General features: G+C 38.2%; 1 protein-coding gene across 1 annotated transcript in view; it reads left to right on the forward strand.

The window, feature by feature from the left end:
- ABCA13 (ATP binding cassette subfamily A member 13) overlaps nucleotides 1-19,671 on the forward strand; it is a 514,497-nt gene that overhangs the window by 105,890 nt on the left and 388,936 nt on the right. The window contains 4 exon segments of the mRNA XM_023226480.1: nucleotides 1,771-1,885; nucleotides 4,605-9,380; nucleotides 11,187-13,013; nucleotides 14,467-14,576. Of these exon segments, the coding sequence (XP_023082248.1) occupies nucleotides 1,771-1,885; nucleotides 4,605-9,380; nucleotides 11,187-13,013; nucleotides 14,467-14,576 (6,828 nt within the window).

Below are 19,671 nucleotides of genomic sequence, written 5' to 3' on the forward strand. Positions count from 1 at the left end.
ACAGCAATTACATCAAGTTGCTTGCCAGTATTGTACAAATCTGCATCCTTACTGATATTTTGTCTTGAGCAGCTTTGAAATCTCTTGACTACAATTGTACATTTTTCCATTTCTTCTTAGATTTCTATTAGTTTTTGTTTCATGTGTTGTGAAGCTCTGTTGTAATGGTCACAAACATTTAGAATCGTTATATGTTCTTGATTGATACTTTTATCATCATGAGATGATAATGATGTTATCATCTGAAACCTACTTTGATAGCTTTCTTTTGATTAGTGTTAGGGTGGTATGCCTTTTCCATCCTTTTACTTGTGACTTGTTTATGTCCTTATATTTCATGTGCATTTCTTGCATGTAGCATACAATTGGATCTTGTTTTATCCAGTCTTACAAATTGTGCGTTTTTTTGAGCGTGTAAATTATATATTAGGTTGGTGTAAAAGTAATTGCTTTTAAATAGATTTGCCATATACTTTTGCATCAACCTAATAGTATGAACTAAATAACATAAACATTTTATGTGATTAATGTTCTTTTCTGCTAGTTCTATAGTTGCTGTCATTTTTGATTGATTAATTTTTCTCTTTATTATGGGTCATATTTTTCTGCTTCTTTACATGCCTGGTAGTTTTTTATTGAATTCCAAATATTACAAATTTTAATGTTGTTTTGTGATAATTATTCTTGCATGCCTATAAATGGTCTGGAAACAAATTGCTTGAAATAATTTGATTCTTTAGGGTCTTGTTTTTAAGATTTGTTAGGCAGGACTGGCAAAGTGCTCAGTCTGATTATAAATACTTCCCACTCCTGAAGCAAGATCCTTTTTTTGTACTGTACTCAATGACTAATGAATTATGGATTATTTCAAGCTGGCTGATAGAAACAAAGTATATTCCTAGTCCTGACCACCAGACACTGTTACCTTTAATCCTTTTTTTTTTCTTGAAATTATTATTTATTTATTTATTTTTTTGAGACAGTCTCACTCTGTCACCCAGGCTGGAGTACAGTGGCGTGATCTCAGCTCACTGCAATCTCCGCCTCCCAGGTTCAAACAATTCTCCTGTCTCAGCCTCCCAAGTAGCTAGGATCACGGGCACCCGCCAGCACACCCGGCTAATTTTTTTGCATTTTTAGTAGAGATGGGGTTTCACTGTGTTGGCCAGACTAGTCTTGAACTCTTGACCTCAGGTGATCCATCTGCCACAGCCTCCCAAAGTGCTGGGATTACAGGCATGAGCCAGTGCACCTGGCCACCTTTAATTATTTTGGGTATTTTTTCCATGGTCTCGGGTAGTTTCCTCAAATGCATGTGTTGATTATTACTCATCTGAATAGTCAAGAGAAGCACGCTGCCAATTTCGTTGCCTTGTGCAGTCTTCTCTGGCACTCCGTCCTGTGGTTTCTAGCTGTTTTTCAGAGTCTAAGCTTTTTCCCAAATCAGCATGTCCACTGGACTCTGGCTCAGTTCTCCTTCCTGTGCCATGGCCTGGACTCTGTCTTAAAGCAGCAAGCTGGCATAATCATAGGTCTCGCCCTGTCGTCTACTGCCTTTCCTGGATCAGTGTCTTACATTGCTCGGTGGCCAGTGATTAGTACTTCATCTTGTCTGGAAGCACAAGTCAAATTAGAAAGATTCCTAATTGTTTTTTTTTTTTTTTAATATTTTCGACCATATTAGGTGAACTACTCTAGCATTTTTTACTTTTTTAGGTTTGTCTCTTATAACCAGTTTATAATTAATGTAGGAAATGTGTTTTTATTTAGCTTTTCCTGAGGAATATGCTTGTTTTGAAGAAAACATGGATTGGAAAATCATCAGTGATAATTATTTTCAATTTTTGAATAACTTACTCAAGTCTCCAACAGCTTCCATATCCAGGTAAGTTATCAGAATTCAACTTCTAGGTCTTGATTTAATTATCATCTGAAGATAATCAAGACCTAATTATAGGATATACATTCTTTAAAATTTATGAGCCTGATTTAGATATTGACACAATCTTTCATGTGAGCTGTTCAATAAATATTTCTTTAATAGAATGTGTGACTCAAGTTTCAAGTTGCTTGATAGAATGTATGACTCAATGGATTTTGAAAGGAAATACAGATTGTAGTAAGAAGATTTTCCTTCAATAATAACATGATTTGTAATACATGCTCCAAAAATAAGGTATTTGTTTTTGAAAAATTGTCTTAGCTAGTTGCCTAGAGTTTAAACAGGAAATCAATACTATAGATTCTGTTAGTTTCAAATACTTCTGGGAGGGAGAAGTGGTCTTTGGAACTAAATTTGTCAGACTATTTTCTGCTGTCCTATTTCAGCACATGTATTGAAATGCAGATTTTTATGTATGGTTATGAACAGTTTGTCCAGTTTAAAGGTATACTCTGTTATTTGTGGGGTGTGTTGGAACATGACGGGAGAGATGTTTTGCATAAGAGCAGTAATTCTCAAATTTGAGAATGGATTAAATCTGTGAAGATCGCTAAAAATAAAAATGCTTGCCCCTTGCCCCAGACATAGGAAATTTTACTCTGAGTACAGGACCCACGTTTCTGTATATTTCACACATTCTATAGGTGGTTCCAGCGCACACCAAAGTTGGAGAATGATTCTGCTGTATCTGTCTAGAATGGGGATTAGTCATTCCTATGGAACTTGTTAAGCCCAGCTATTAGTAGGAACAGAAGAAAGGACAATGGGATGGACCCTCTAGAGAATCAATTCCTTGCCTGTGTCAGATTTTTAATTCCTCTTTCCTGAGAGCCTCAAAAATTTAACAGCCCTGGAAAACCAGCACAAAACTAGTCTATTTGTGCACAAGGACACATTTAACTTTATATTTGTAGACCCATAGCAGTTGGCACAGTGTCTTTCATCATGGATAGTAGTAGATAATTAGATGTTGATTTAATGAATGAAAAGTCATTGAACATTAGGCACAATTTATATTAACAAAGCTGAACTTGAAATCACAAAATCTGGGTGGTCTCCTAGTCATGCCACATAATAACAGCTTGAATCTGCCAATTAAAAAAAGTAAAAAGTTTCTTTTTTCATGAAAGGGAAATAATGACATATACTTCAAAAGGCTGTTGTAGGAATTAACTAAGATTGTAGTTGTGAAAGTGCTTTATAAGCTAAATTACTAAAGTAATATAAAAACATGTGGCAATAATACTATTAGTAGTACTACTTCTACTTCAATTTATTATTCTATTGCTACTCCATAACCCTTTCAGTTCCATATCAAATGGAACTGTATTTATCCAAATAAGGACAGTTTTGTGTTCTCCTCTATCAAGGCACAATGACTTGGATGATAATTAAGCATCTATTCTTAGGGAGGGCTGGATTTAGGCAAGGTTTATGTTGAATTCCTAATAGAACTTTCCCTTTCCGGATGGATTTTTTTTTCCCCCAAGGAATTATTTCAAAGAAGTCATTCTGTCCTAAAAATAACAACTAACTAAATTAAGCCTATATTTTTTGTGTGGGCTGCTCAGGTGTCAGCTATCAGGGAGGTAAACAGCATTTTGCCTATGATAGGTCTTATGTCTGTCCTATGTCAGGGAGTGTGTTATACAACAGGAGCAGAGGGTTAAAAAACTTCGGAATTTACCCTTTAAGGCATAAATAGCCAAACAAGGTCAAAAATTCCTTACCCACGATTCTGAACTTTTACAAAGTCTGAAAATAGAGGCTTTTCTTATGGTCGACATCACAGCTCATTCAGCAGAGATTTAGCATGAACTGATGTGAAGCAGTTTCAAGAGTATTTTCTTGCGCCACAAGATCATTCACAGGTCTCACTGCGGAAGTGTTAGTATGTTGATGATCAGGGCTGCCCCAGCCCTCACTGAGATGCATGAATACATATCTGATACCTGTACCATGTTGCGTTTCTAAAGGATGAACATCCTGAGTTCTGAAACACATGTAACCCCAAGAATGTCAAAAGTGGATTTGTAACCTCTGAGTCAGTAGAAGTTAGTTCTGCAAGTGTGGGTTTCTATTACAAGAGGGGACTTACAGTGACTGAGTTGCTCTTCTGAGAACTCTGTATTTTAAAATTAAACACCTGGAGATAAGTTACCCCATATATAATAATGAGTTTCTAACAGTAGGATGTATATAGTATTGTTGAAAGAGCACTGGAATTGCCTTCTAGGACAGGGAATCCCCGCACCTTCCTTAAACCATACAGGCGTGGTTTCTGATGCACTCCACTAATTTGTACTACCTTTATATGCTAAGACATTTTGAAATGGAATTAAATCCTAGGATTCTTCTGACATAAATAGCAAACTTGTCTTTAATAATCATACATATTATTGTTAAATATGCCAGGGGAAAATAATTAAGAATGCATTATTTTTGGTGGTAGGAAACATTTTAAGCTAAATGTATATACCTTCATTGTGGATTTCTAAAACACTTTCAAATGCTCACATTAGTTTAATTTCTGTTGAAAAACATGTTGTTTATTAAATGTCTCATTTGTGTTTTACTATCAATAAATGAGTATTAACTTGAAAATTTGATAAATCACATTTATTTTTTATTTTATACTAAAATAATTCTACTAATATTACAGGGCTTTAAATTTCACAAAGCACCTTCTAATAATGGAAAAGAAGTTGCACACCCTTGAGGATGAACAAATGAACTTTCTTTTATCATTTGTGGATTTTTTTGAGAAATTATTGTTGCCTAATCTTTTTGACTCCTCCATCGTTCCCAATTTCCATCACCTCCCATCTCTTATGGAGGATATTCTGAATATAAATTCTCTGTGGACAAATCATTTGAAAAGTTTAAAGAGAGACCCATCTGCCACTGATGCTCAGAAACTCTTGGAATTTGGCAAAGAAGTGAGCTGGAAAATGCGAACTCTCGAAAGTCACTGGATAAGGAAGGAACCAAAAAATCTTTTGAGATTCATGGAATTAATACTTTCTGAAATTAATCCCAAATTACTAGAATTATGGGTCTACAGCATTTCAAAAGGAAAAAGAGCTAAACTGGAAAACTTCTTTACGCTTTTAAATTCTTCTGTTCCAGAAAATGAGATTCTGAGTACAAGTTTTAACTTTTCCCAGTTATTCCATTCAGATTGGCCGGAATCACCAGCTATGAACATAGATTTTGTACGTCTAAGTGAGACTATAATAAAGAGTCTCCATGAATTTGGATTTTTGGAGGAGGGAGAGGTCTCAGAAGCTCTGAACATCATCTACACTATCAGGAATGCATCTGATTTTTTCTCAGCCCTTTCTGAACCTCAAAAACAAGAAGTTGAGAAAATTTTGACTCAAAAATGCCAAAATGTCTTTCAGGACAAGGATTCAACTTTACTTCTGCAAATTTATTCTTCATTTTACCAATACATTTATGAATTTTTGAATATTCAGAGTAGAGACTCTTCGCTGACTTTCCTTACACAAATCTCAAAACACATTTTGGATATCATAAAACAATTTAATTTCCAAAGCATCAGTAAAGCATTTGCATTTTTATTTAAGGCAGCAGAGGTTCTTGGGGGAATTTCTAACGTATCTTATTGTCAGCAATTGCTTTCAATTTTTAACTTTTTGGAGCTTCAAGCCCAATCCTTCATGTCTACAGAGGGCCAAGAACTGGAAGTGATCCACACTACTTTGACAGGCCTCAAACAGCTGCTCATAATTGATGAAGATTTTCGTCTTTCTTTATTTCAATACATGAGCCAATTCTTCAACAGTTCAGTAGAAGGCCTATTCGATAATGAGTGCTTGATTTCGGACAATAAACACATTTCTTCCGTAAATTATTCAACAAGTGAGGAGGCTTTATTTGTTTTTCCATTGGCACAATTTTTTTCAAACCTCTCAACAAATGTCAGTGTGTTCAACAAGTTTATGTCCATTCACTGTACCGTTTCATGGCTTCAAATGTGGACTGAAATCTGGGAAAGCATATCTCAATTATTTAAGTTTGACCTGAATGTTTTCACATCTCTTCATCATGGTTTCACTCAGCTTTTGGATGAATTGGAAAATCATGTGAAAGTCTCCAAAAGCTGCCAGGGAATATTTCCCACACATAATGTTGCTAGACTCATATTAAATTTGTTTAAAAATGTAACTCAAGCCGATGACTTCCATGATTGGGAGGACTTCCTGGATCTCAGAGATTTTTTGGTAGCTTTAGGTAATGAGTTAGTTTCAGTAAAAAAACTTAACTTGGAGCCAGTGGAGAAATCCCTTTTCACCATGGAAACTGCCCTGCATCAGATGAAGACATTTCCATTTAACACAAGTACAAGCAGAGAGTTTTTAAATTCTCTGCTCAAAGTTTTCATTGAGCTTAGCAGTACCTCAGAAAATATAGACAGAAATGTAGATTCGATAAATGACTTTCTTTCAAATAATCTCACAAATTATGGAGAAAAATTTGAAAATATCATCACTGAGCTAAGAGAAGCAATAGTATTTCTTAGAAATGTATCACATGATCGAGATTTGTTTTCCTGTGCTGATATTTTCCAAAATGTTACTGAGTTTATTTTAGAAGATGGCTTTTTATATGTAAATACCTCACAGAGGATGTTACGTATTCTAGACATGATAAATTCCACATTTTCCTCTGAGAGCACAATTAGCAGGCTGAAAGGATGCACTGTGTGGTTAGATGTCATAAATCATTTGTATTTGGTGTCTAACTCCAGTTTGTCACAAGGCCATCTTCAAAATATTTTGGGGAATTTCAGACATATAGAAAAGAAAATCAACTCTATATTGAAAATTGTAACTTGGGTGTTAAATGTAAAAAAACCTCTTTGTTCATCAAATGGCTCACATATAAATTGTGTAAATATTTACTTGAAAGACGTAACTGACTTTCTAAATATTGTACTTACTACAGTCTTTGAAAAAGAGAAGATACCTAAATTTGAGATTTTATTAGCTCTTTTAAATGATTCTACAGAGCAAGTAAGGATGAGCATCAACAATTTAACAACAGACTTTGACTTTGCATCTCAATCCAATTGGAAATATTTTACTGAATTAATTCTAAGACCAAAAGAAATGTCAGATGAAATTCCTAATCAGTTTCAGAATACTTGGATTCATTTAATAACACTGGGGAAGGAATTTCAGAAGCTTGTAAGAGGTATTTACTCTAACATCCTGGAAAATAATTCCTCTTCTAAAACTGGAAACTTGTTAAACATGTTTGCCACCAGTCCAAAAGAAAAGGATTTAAACAGTGTAGGCAATTCCATTTATCATTTAGCTAGTTACCTTGCCTTCAACTTATCTCGTGACCTCCAAAATTCACCAAAAATAATTTCACCTGAAATAATGAAAGCTATGGGTCTTGGGATTCAACTGATGAGGGATGTGTTCAACTCCTTAATGCCTGCAGTTCATCACATTAGTCCGCAAAATGCAGGTTATATGCAAGTTTTGAAGAAGGTAACCTCTGTCATGCGTACTCTTAAGAAGGCAGACATAGACATTTTAGTGGATCAACTTGAACAAATTAGTGCAAGCCTAGTGGATTTCTTTAAGAATATCAGTAATGTGAGAACTGGCAACTTAGGGGTCAACTTGCTTGATGACTTGATGAAAAAATTTGTAGACAGCTTGCATTCTTGGAATGTTAATCACCTGCTGCAGCTCTCACGCCTGTTTCCTAAAGATGCTGTGGATGCTATGGTCGATGTGTACTATGTGCTTCCCCATGCTGTAAGGCTCCTGCAGGGAGTACTTGGTAAAAACATCACTGAAGGCCTCAAGGATGTCTACAGCTTCATACTCCTTCATGGCATAACCATTTCAGATATCACCAAGGAAGACTTCACAATTGTGATAAAAATTCTTTTGGATACAATTGAATTAATATCGGATAAGCCAAATATTGTTTCAGAGACTTTAACTTGTTTTCCTGTGGTTTGGTGCTGGAATCACACAAATTCTGGATTTCAGCAGAATTCAAAGGTAGACCCCTGCAGTGTCCATGGGCTCATGTCTTCTTCCTTTTATGGCAAAGTGGCCAGTATACTCGATCATCTCCACCTGTCTCCCCAAGGTGAAGATTCACCATGTTCAAATGAAAGCTCCCGAATGGAAATAAATAGGAAAGTGGTCTGCATAATTCATGAAATAGTGGACTGGAATTCTATTCTTCTGGAACTCGCTGACGTCTTCCATGTTAACATTTCTCTTGTGAAAACTGTGCAGAAATTTTGGCATAAGATATTACCATTTGTCCCACCTTCAATAAATCAAACTAGGGATAGCATCTCTGGACTTTGTCCTAGTGGTCCCATAAAGCAAGTTGCTTTGCAAATCATAGAAAAACTTAAAAATGTCAACTTTACAAAAGTTACATCAGGTGAAAATATTCTTTACAAACTAGCTAGTTTAAACAAGATCCTTAACGTTAATGAAGACACAGAGACATCTGTTCAAAATACTATTTCCTCAAATTTGGAAAGGACAATACAATTGATTTCTGAAGACTGGAGCCTAGAAAAAAGTACTCATAATCTACTCTCTTCATTTATGATGCTCCTGAATGCAAATCTCACAGGTAGCAGTTCAGAAGCATTATCAAATTTTATTGAAAAGAGTGAAACAACTTACAACTTTGAAGAACTATGGCCTGAGTTTCAACAAATCGTGAAAGACCTAACCCAAGATTTTAGAGTCAGACACCTGCTCTCTGAAATGAACAAAGATATCAAAAGTATACATTCAGTGGCTCTTCAAAACATTACTTTGCAATTTGCCCGTTTCCTGGAGATCCTGGATTCACAGTCACTGAAGACATTAGAAATTATTGAAGATTTTCTATTGGTCACAAAAAACTGGCTTCAGGAATATGCAGATGAGGATTACTCCAGAATGATAGAAACACTATTCTTTCCTGTGACCAATGAGAGCTCAACTGAAGATATAGCTTTGTTAACCAAAGCTATTACTACTTTTTGGGGCTCTTTAAAAAATATATCTAGAGAAGGCAATTTTGATGTTGCCTTTCTTACGCCTCTGCTAAATCAAGAACAGCTGACTAATTTCTCAGGTGTTCAGTTGCTTTTTGAAAACATCCTAATTAATTCAATCAATAACTTAGCTGGGAATTCTCAAGAAGCAGCTTGGAACTTAAGTGATACTGACCTTCAAATAACGAATTTCATTAACCTTATCTTGAACCGTATGCAGTCAGAAACTAGTAGAAAAACAGTTCTCCCTCCGAGAAGCATGGTAGATTTCATGGAACAGCTTTTGAAAACATTCTTCTCCCTTTTGCTAAAGGAAGATTCTGAGAACAAAATATCTCTTCTGCTGAAAGATTTCCACAAAGATGTTATTGCAGAGATGAGGTGAGTCTACTTTTGCTTTGTGTCGTATATGCAGTTGTGATATATCTCAAACTACTTTATTTTCTGGAGTATAGGCATGTCAAAAAGAGTATTTGTATCTAATACTTTTGAAATATCTTTGAAGTAAATTTGTCTTGATAAATATTTTATCAAAATATCAACTTAGAAGAATTTTGGTTACTGTCATCTAACTAGTAAAATATAAACCTAGTCCAGGGTAATTAATCACATATTATTCTTACATTTTTAGATTATGAAAACAATTATGAATTCCGTTTTGTATGGATCTGAAAAATTAGTTTTCATAGCTGTACGTGCATATACAGGATTGCCATAATTTGAATTGCTATACTAACTATCTAATCACCAACTAGGGACTTAAATATTCTCAACCCAATGAATCTACTGTGATGCTTGCATTTAGAGACATAAAAAGTGATAGTCACATTATATTTTTTTCATATATCTTCAAAAATCTCATTTGAAGTTTGCCAGTGAAAAGACTGGAGGAAAATTCCAATTTATTCCATGATGTCTGCTTTAGTCAAGTTTCAATCAGAGTAACAAAAACCATCAAAGGATTTAATCCAAGGAAATTAGCTTACACAATTTTGGGGGCTGGCTAAGTAAGTCTGCAATCAGTAGGGCCGACTGTCAGGAAGGGAGGCCCACAGCAGGCAGGGGCGCTGCGGGCATGAGTGAAAGTTCCTTGTCCACAGGCGGTCAGGAAGGAAGACTGGGGAAGGGAGAGCCACTGACTGAATACCCAGCAGTGGTTTTGTGCCTCTAAGTTACAGAGGTTCTACGCCCTCTTTCAGAGTTTTCCTGCCCACTCAGGACAGTATTCCTTCTGACTAATTTAAAGTTAACTGATCAGGAATTTTAACTCCATCTGCAAAATCTTTTTTTTTTTTTTTTTTTTTTTTTGAGACGGAGTCTTGCTCTGCTGCCCAGGCTGGAGTGCAGTGGCAGGATCTCAGCTCACTGCAAGCTCCGCCTCCTGGGTTCACGCCATTCTCCTGTCTCAGCCTCCCGAGTAGCTGGGACTACAGGCGCCCGCCTCGTCGCCCGGCTAGTTTTTTGTATTTTCTGTTAGAGACGGGGTTTCACCGTATTAGCCAGGATGGTCTCGATCTCCTGACCTCGTGATCCGCCCGTCTCGGCCTCCCAAAGTGCTGGGATTACAGGCTTGAGCCATCTCTTTATAGCAACACCTAGATTAGTGTTTGATTGAATAGCTGGGAGAAGATGTATTTATATTACACAATGGCTATAACTCCCATCTATCCTCCATCTCTCATGAGGGAATCTCCCCTATAGCCCACCCAGATGAGAAACATACAAAAAAAAAGGGACTTCTGGGGCTATTATTCAGCCTAGTCACGTTGATACATCTGTCTAAGCAATTTGCTAGTACTTCTCAGGCTCACAAAAGTATAAATATGCTAACCACTCTTCAGAGACTTATCTCTTACATCAAGAATCACATTGTAGTCATTTTACCTTCTTTCCTAAGTAAAAGCCATTTTAACCTTTTTCGTAAGCAAAATTATGTGGCTTTTTAAGTTGCCAGGTTCAAAGAACTGTAATAGAATTTGTTCATGACATTCCTCACTGTTTTCATTACTTGGCAACAAAATATTGAATTTCATCTGAAATTATTTTAGCATGTCATCTTTTGCTTAGTATTGTCCTCCCATGATGCTAGTATAAAACAAATAAAATAATATAAATCACTATATATCTTAATATTTCCACTGTTAATGTATTAAAAATAAAAGCATATATATATATATATATTTACAGTTTTGTCCCAAAAGATAAAATTCTAGAAGTTCTGAAACTGGATCAATTTCTTGCCGTGATGAAAGAAGACAGATTGATGAACATTTTTTCAAGTTTAAAGGAGACTATATATCACCTAATAAAAAGTTCACTTATATTAGACAATGGAGAATTTTATTTTGATAGTCATCAAGGACTGACGTTCATGCAAGATTTATTTAATGCCCTTCTCAGGGAAACGCCAATGAAAAATGGGACTGAAAATACTACAGACTTTTTCACAGTGGTGAGTCAGTTGTTTTTCCATGGGAATACGTCTGGGGACCTCTTCAAACTCAATCAGGATCTTAGAGCAGCTCTTCACCTTGTAAGAGAATGTTCAACAGAGATGGCAAGGCTTCTGGATACAATTTTAAATGCTCCTAATAAGGACTTCTATGCTTCGTATCCTACCCTCCAAGAAGTTATACTTGCTAATCTAACGGATTTGCTTTTCTTTATAAATAATTCATTCCCTCTAAGAAACAGAGCAACATTAGAACTTACTAAGAGATTACTTGGTCCTCTTTCAAGAGCTGGTGAAGAAAGTCGTGTCCCAGAACCCCTCTTAGAAATGTCTGGGACTCTGGTCATGCTGTTGAATGACAGTGCTGACCTGAGAGATCTTGCCACATCAGTGGACTCCATTGTGAAACTTCTTAAGCTGGTCAAGAAAGTTTCAGGGAAGATGGCCACAGTTTTTAAAACTCATTTTGTCTCCAATACCAAGGACAGTGTGAAATTCTTTGTCACTCTCTATTCCATCATGCAACAAAGTGTTCAAAATCTTGTGAAAGAAATAGCCACTTTGAAAAAAATAGATCATTTCACATTTGAAAAGATAAATGATTTGTTGGTGCCATTTCTTGACTTGGCCTTTGAAATGATGGGGGTTGAACCTTATATATCATCAAACTCTGATATTTTCAGTGTGTCACCTACCATGCTGTCATATATGAGCCAATCTAAGGACTTTTCTGATATTTTGGAGGAAATTGCTGAATTTTTAACATCTGTGAAAATCAACTTGGAAGATGTGAAGAGTCTTGTGGTAGCATTTAACAATGACACTCAAACATTTTCTATGGATTCTGTCAACTTATGGGAAGAAATTCTGGGTTGCTTAGTTCCTATAAATAACATCACCAACCAAATGGACTTCTTATACCCTAATCCAATTTCCACTCATAGTGACCCTCAAGATATAAGATGGGAAATAATTCATGAAGAGATCCCTTTTTTGGATAAAATATTATCACAAAACAGCACAGAAATAGGGTCTATCTTGAAAATAGTGATCGGTCTCACCTTAGAAGCTCTTTGGAAAAACTTAAAGAAGGATAATTGGAAGGTTTCTAATCTGTTGATGACATTTACTCAGCGTCCAGATAACCTTTTGAAAACCATAGAAAGAGTTTTAGAGGCCTCCAGTGGAATTAAAAGTGACTATGAAGGTGATTTGAGTAAAAGTTTATATTTTGACATACCTTTGATTTGGAATATAACTCATCATCAACTTGAAAAAGCAATCCATAATGTTTTAAGTAGAATAGCTCTCTGGAGGAAAGGGCTTCTGTTTAACAACTCCGAATGGACAACTTCCACAAGAACTTTGTTTCAGCCACTTTTTGAGATTTTCATTAAAGCAACCACTGGAAAGAATGTCACATCAGAAAAAGAAGAGAGAACCAAGAAAGAGATGATTGACTTTCCTTGTAGTTTCAAACCATTTTCCTGTTTGGAGAAATACCTGAGAGAATTATCTGTATTGACTAAATACTGGCAACAAATCCCACTGACAGATCAAAGGTAATAAAAAGCAAGCCGAATTCACTTTGTTTTTTTCCCTACCGCAGTAACTATAAAATCGAACCATGCCGGAATTACATTGAACCAGGGTAAGTAGTTTTTCTTGACTTCAACTTTCTTTACACTCTGAAGTTGGCTTCAACATAGAGCAATTCAGGTCCAGTCATTTTTTTCACAATTTGACTCATTATTTGGCATTCAAATATAATTATAATTTATTCAAAATATTTCAAAAGTTAGTTATTTTATTCTCAGAAGCAAAAACCTCTTATTCTATTCACTCGTCCCAAGACTAGCTGCATAAGCAATTTTTCTATTCATATCCTCTGGCAGCCAAGGGTCCAATGACTCAGTATATACACAGGAGCATGAAGCTGCTTGCTTCACAGAAAATTATGCCTCCAGTTGTAGCTAACCACAGGAAAGGGCCAGGCAGTTGCTGGCTTCTGCCCTCTTTTGATTCTGCCAAACTTCACGTGTTTGATCCACCTCCAAGCCCTCCCATCCCTGAATGTTATGTCAATAGAAACCTGTTCTTAAAAGCTCCAGTCTTGCTAGTTGTCATGCCCTGGAAGCAGTCTCTTGCCTTAGGTTGGAGACCCTGTGCCTCTTGATGTGCAGAGTCCCAGAGATGCTGCAGCTGTCCCTACCTGTCCTTTCTCTGGGTGACAATATTGTTAGGGTGATCCTTGGTCTCTGTTTCTCCCTGCCTTCCTCTCTGGCCTACATGTAGATTGGAGATGCTATGTCAACCTTGGTTCATTTGCCAGGCAAGCTGACTTATTTTCTGTTGGTTCTATTACTACAGAGCTGTACCCTGAATCCAGTCATGTTCTATGAGTTGGAAAGATGTCTTTAGTTGGTGAAACAGGTAGCCACTGGCACAAATAACTATTCCTATCTTGGAATTTGACTGCTAGTTTTCAGAGCTTCCTTCCTCATCTCCTCCTTGCTTCTGATCTGAAACTATATTTTGCTTGATTGTAGTGCTCTGATCCCCAACTATACCCTGTTTGACTTTAGTGCTCTTCTCTGAATTGTCTTTTGAGCTGAGGTGGTCCTGGCAACCCCATTCTCCACCAATCTCAGGTTTTATCTTCAAATTTTTCAGTTCTCCACAGAGTGAGTTTACACCTTAGCTCTTCGTACAGTCATGTTTTGACACCCTTTCAACATTTACCTTTGCATTTCAAAAGAATGGACCAAAATAAGAAAGAAAAGCAAATATTAAGCGTATTGGCCACAAAATTGATGCTTTGAACTAATTTGGGGGACCGAAAGTTTTCTAAAGGTCCAGACTGTGTTATCTGTGTTTTCTTATGTTCCTACGAAGAAAATATGATTATGCAGGGAGGTTCTTACATGTGTGTTATAACTTAGCCTACACAGTAGAAATGCACATTGGATGCACATTTTTACCCTTTCATGTCATTGTTTATATATTTTTTCTAAGTGTTGCTGAGATGTGTGAAGTTTTCCAGCAGCCTGTGAAGCTCTCAGAAGCCACGGAGATCCTGCAGAAAGTGAAGATGATGGTCATACGTGTGCTCACCATCGTTGCAGGTGGGCTGCTCATATAACAAGTGCTCTGCAATTGCCCTGTGCCAGTTTTCAGAACTCGGGGGTCAGAGATGAGTAGATTGCACTTAAGTTTCTTTTAGAACAAAGCACAGCTGTCTTAGTCTGGCAACCAGGCCTTGAGGAATCTGCCCCTCCCAACCTCATTCCCACCACTGGGTCTCTGCTCCAGCCAAATTGAACAGCCCCTTCCTGCCCCTTTGCTGGGCTTTCTGGTCTTTTTGTCTTTGCTTATGGAGTGTGCTTCCCTTGTCTCCTTGACCTAAACTACAGCCATACTCTGTGGCCTAGAGCTGGGGTATCTTGTCCAGAAGTGTTCCCCCATCTCCTTTATTGGCAAAGACCTCGAAGAGACTTTGATCACATGCAGTACTCTACTTTCTTCTTTCTTACATCTCCTCCCTCTGCTGCAGTCAATATTTTTTGAAGATAGAAACTGTGTCATAACCTTCCGTGTGAATTTCCTGATGGGTGCTGAGTAGTCCCTGCAGTAACCTGAATTCCCTACAGCCATGAGACTTATTGCTGGCATCATAGTTTTTGGTATCTTCTTTTCCTGCTACAGTCTGTAAGCTTAGTGGGAACAGGATCAGTCTCTTGTTAAATTCTGTGTCTCCATAATACTCAGCACAGTGTCCAGCAATAGCGACTATATTGTAAATGAATTAATTCATCTACTAAGATGATACTTGCCAAATCCATTCCTGCACATTTCAGTGCAATCTCCTTTTCATGCCACTGCTGAAGGAGAGTCCCACGAGCCGCTTTAGAGGGTAACTGGATGATCTTAGGGCTTTTCTGAAAATGTGAGTGTTGAATTTTAGAGCACACTTGAGTCCATGGAATGGACCACAGTTTAAGTAATTCACAGGTGCACAGAGGTGCTGCCATCCTCTGGCCCAGTCTCCTGAGCAGGGCTGCCCAGAGTTCCCTCAGTGGGCTGTCGGGCCTGAGTGCTCTGCCTTAGCTGATGGCAGTGGGTTTTGACAACATGAATCGAAGCCCAGAAGAGGAGGGGCAGCGAGGAGAAATGGGGAAGCTAAGGGTGGATCCAATCAGATCAAGAGGAAAAGAGAAAAGTGAGGGGTCATCTGAGTGAGGCTTACCTCCATATCCTGTGTGAGCTCTACCATAGTTGGCCCCAGACTCCCTGCCCCCTAGCTCATCTGATCCACATGTTCATTCTTCTACCTTCCCCTGATTTACTCCTGGATCATTATTATTATTTAGATTACTATCAGGTTGTTATATTATGATTTGTGGATTAAGTCTTATTTCCTTTGGAAAGCTTTCCTTGACCTACCCTGTCTGGGGTCACATGGCCTTAGCTCCCTGTTATGGCTCTTACCAACATGTGCTGTTCTGATGACGAACATGTGTCTCTTCTACAGTCATGAGGACCCGAAGACTGTGCCTGTCTATTGATCACTCTAAACCTGCCACATGGAGATTAGAACATGGGAAATGCTGATTGACATTTGTTAAATGAATGAATAAATGCCAGGAGCCCTTCTATACTTAGGTCATGTTTCACTGGAATTACTAAATGTGAAAACTGTTCACGGGGGAGTGCTCAGCAATGAGAAGTAGTGGGTGGGCTGTTGGCATACTCTGGGCCTATGTTGTAAGACTGAGCAAACTGTGGGGGCCTGGGGAGGGTATTGTAGAGAGGAGTCTAGTTTACTCAGGAAGGGGCACAGTGGACGTATTCCCAACATCCACTATCAGAGAGGAAGGGTCACCGGCCCCAGGATGGTTAACTGGTGGGTATGGGCCACTGAGTCTGCGAGCCAGGAGTATGGACCAGCATCTGCTGGGGAGTGTTATGGAGAAGAAGTGAGCCTTGGACAAATACAGTATGTGAAATCCATTTTTCAAAACAAACTCAAAGAAGATGAATTCTTCTTTGTATTGATAAGTGCTAGAAAGAAGCTAACGTATGGCCATGAGGGTGAGAGTGAGGGGTGGAGGAGAGGAGAAGACCTTGGGAGTGCAGTTCTGGGTAAGGACATTTCAGCTGAGACTTGCGCAGTGAGGATGTGTGTCTGCCATGTTCACCGTTATATCTCCCCAGGGTTTGGGAAACATCCTGACATAGATATGATAGGCATTCAATCAATGTGGAAGGATTGGATAGGTCAATGCATGAGGGCTGGCACTAGGCTGGGCACTTGTCACTATTTGAGTTAATCTGCACAATCACTGATGGACTTGAGGCTAGTGTGCTGGGACTTGTGGTCTGTAAGGCTGCTTCCTTACTATCATGATAGACCACTTAGGATTACACACCATCATGTCTGGTAAGGCTTTATTGCTCCAAATGTCTTCAAGGGCATAGTTAAACATGACTGTTACAACAAGTGATGTCATGAAAAGTGGTGTAATGGAAAAAGCAGGCACTTTGACATTGAACAGGCTGAGTTCCTCGATTCACGCTAAGTGACACAGGGTAGCTACTGAGTCTCTGTGAGCCTTGAACAAAACATAAGGGAACACGTATTTCAACCTATGTGAGAGGATTAAATAAAATGAGTCACCTCCAAGGGGCTTGCCCTTAGGAGATGCCTTGAACATGCTAGTTTCCCTGCCCTGCAAGTTGGAGATGCATCTCCCTGCCTGCCATTGGGAAAGGTACTTCTCAGCTCACAGAGCTAGTTCATAAGTAAAAATTGGTGATTTACGGACTGCCTATCACAGGGTTTGTTCTAATCTGCTCACTCACCTCTTTTTTTGAAATACAAATGGTTCTTTGAGCAGAAGAATTGATTGGTCATTGGGTCTAAGAAACATGGAAAAGAAGTAAAAAACAGACGGAGAAGTGAGACAAGCCTGATTAAAAATGAAACCCCAATTGCTGTGTAGGGATTTTGCATTTTTTTTTCTTTTAAGATAATCTATATTTCTAATTAGATGTTATGAACGTTGGTGATTAGGAATATTGCTTTCTATTGTCAAATAGAAAGCATTAAAATGTTACAATCTAAGTACAAGTTAGGATGGTCAGTACATGATTTCAGCATGTGGAATTGTGCTCAGGTAAAATTCAAATCAAACTTCTTCCTCATTCTTGAATGCTTCTCTGGCATATTGAATTCAGCCATGTTTGAAGACATAATTATTTTGACATTTCACAGTCAGCTAATGTAATGGTTTTTAAATGAATTAAACATTCATTAATGTATGAATTTATATTTATTTTGCCATTCTGTGTTGCAGCTGCTAAATTAATATAGCATACTTGAGATTACATTACTAACAGATAATTAATTTTTAATTTTTATATTTTATTTCAAGGAAACTCAAGCATAACTAACATTTAAACTGCCACCCCACTGTCCTTATTGAATTGTTACTCCATCCTGTAGAATAGGAGGGCAGTGACAGATCCCACAAAGTTAAAAGGATGGGGTGGAATTGACCAACATGGGTGCCTCTCCCATCATATAAAGGGAAGAAGAGTCAGGTCTGTTATTACTATTGTTGTTGAAAATGCACTATAGTTTCTTCATATTACAGAGTTGAGTTTAGTATGTCCAGTAGGAAAGTTGTCACTTTCCTCCTCCTGATTTAATGCTTTAAGGATGCCAGGGACAATTGCAGGAGAGCTCATACAACAGAAGGAACCTCAGTGGGCAGCTGCTTTAATCTTCCAGTTTCCCTAATTGACAAATTGGGGCCCAGAGAGTGAGAGTGAGTGTAAGTTTCCCAGGGTTTCAGAGTGAAGCAGTCAGAGCCCATTTCCAGTTGAAGAGACCTGAGAGGGTCCATGGGGCTGAAGGGAGGAGAGGGAAGGGGTCCAGAGAGTGTTGGCAGATCTGGAAAGCCAGAGTGGGTCTGAATGTGTCCTTGGAGGCAAGAAGAGGGGCCATAGCAGGTAGGAAGGGCTGGAGCCAGGGATTTGAAGAGGCAATGAGAGGTGGAGAAAGAGGGTACCTGGGAAAGTTGGAGGAGCCAAGGCTCAAAACCAGCTCTTGCTAGTGTCAAGACTGTTGTCAGGTGTCCTTGAGGGTGGTGACTTTGAGGGCGGGCTTCAAGATGTGTTAGATGTGAGGCAGATGGAGACCAGATGGCCTGACAGCCCAGCACTACATCCCATGATCATATCATCCCTGACCTAACCTTGCAGGAATGCTGGGCATGGTCACTGTTGACTCCACGTTCCTCATTTTACATTGAGGAAGCAAGGGGCTGACACAGCCCACAGCTTGCCTAATGCCATACATTATGTCAGCTTTTTCAGGGTGCATTCTCTGCTCTTTTAGGTTTGAAAAACATAACTTACAAACACATTGTTGTGTCTTTCCTGGACCAGAGGATACATTTATGCTTAAAGATAAGTGCCGTGATATTTAACAGCACATTATCACCTTCATTTCAAATTTTAATAAGAGAGTACTTAACAGACATATTTTACATTTCCTACAATAAAGATATCTGTCTTTGAAATTGGTAAAATGAGATTAATGAGAAAAGAAAAACAGGGCATCATGGTGGGTGGCTTCTGGAAAGCATGACTTTGGGTATATGGTATCTACTCTGCATTTTATGTGGTTGAAAACTGTTTTATTGAATAATACATTTTATATTTTAGAGTAGTTTCATATTCACAGCAACCTTGAATGGAAGGTGCAGAGATTTCCCACATACCCCCTTCCCCATCATAGCCTCCCTCATTATCAGAGTGGGACATTTGTTACAGTTGATGAACCCTCACTGACACAGCATCGTTCCGAGTCCACAGTTCATGTTGGGCTTTGCTCTTGGTGTTGTCATTCTATGGGTTAGGACAAGCGTATAATGATGTACATCCAATGTTATAGTATAACACACAGGGTTTTACTGTCTGAAGGATCCTCTGTGCTCTGCTCATTCATCCCTCCCTCCCCTCTAGCCCCTGGCAACCACGGATCTTTTTATTGTCTCCATAATTTTTGTCTTTTCCAGCACATCACTGAGTTAAAATCATATAATATGTAGCCTTTTCAGATGGCTTCTTTCACTTAGTAATATGCTGGAACTGTTTTTCCTTCCTTCCTTCCTTCCTTCCTTCCTTCCTTCCTTCCTTCCTTCCTTCCTTCCT

The sequence above is a fragment of the Piliocolobus tephrosceles genome, chromosome 8, assembly GCF_002776525.5.
Source record: "Piliocolobus tephrosceles isolate RC106 chromosome 8, ASM277652v3, whole genome shotgun sequence".
NCBI classification, from domain to species: Eukaryota; Metazoa; Chordata; class Mammalia; order Primates; family Cercopithecidae; genus Piliocolobus; species Piliocolobus tephrosceles.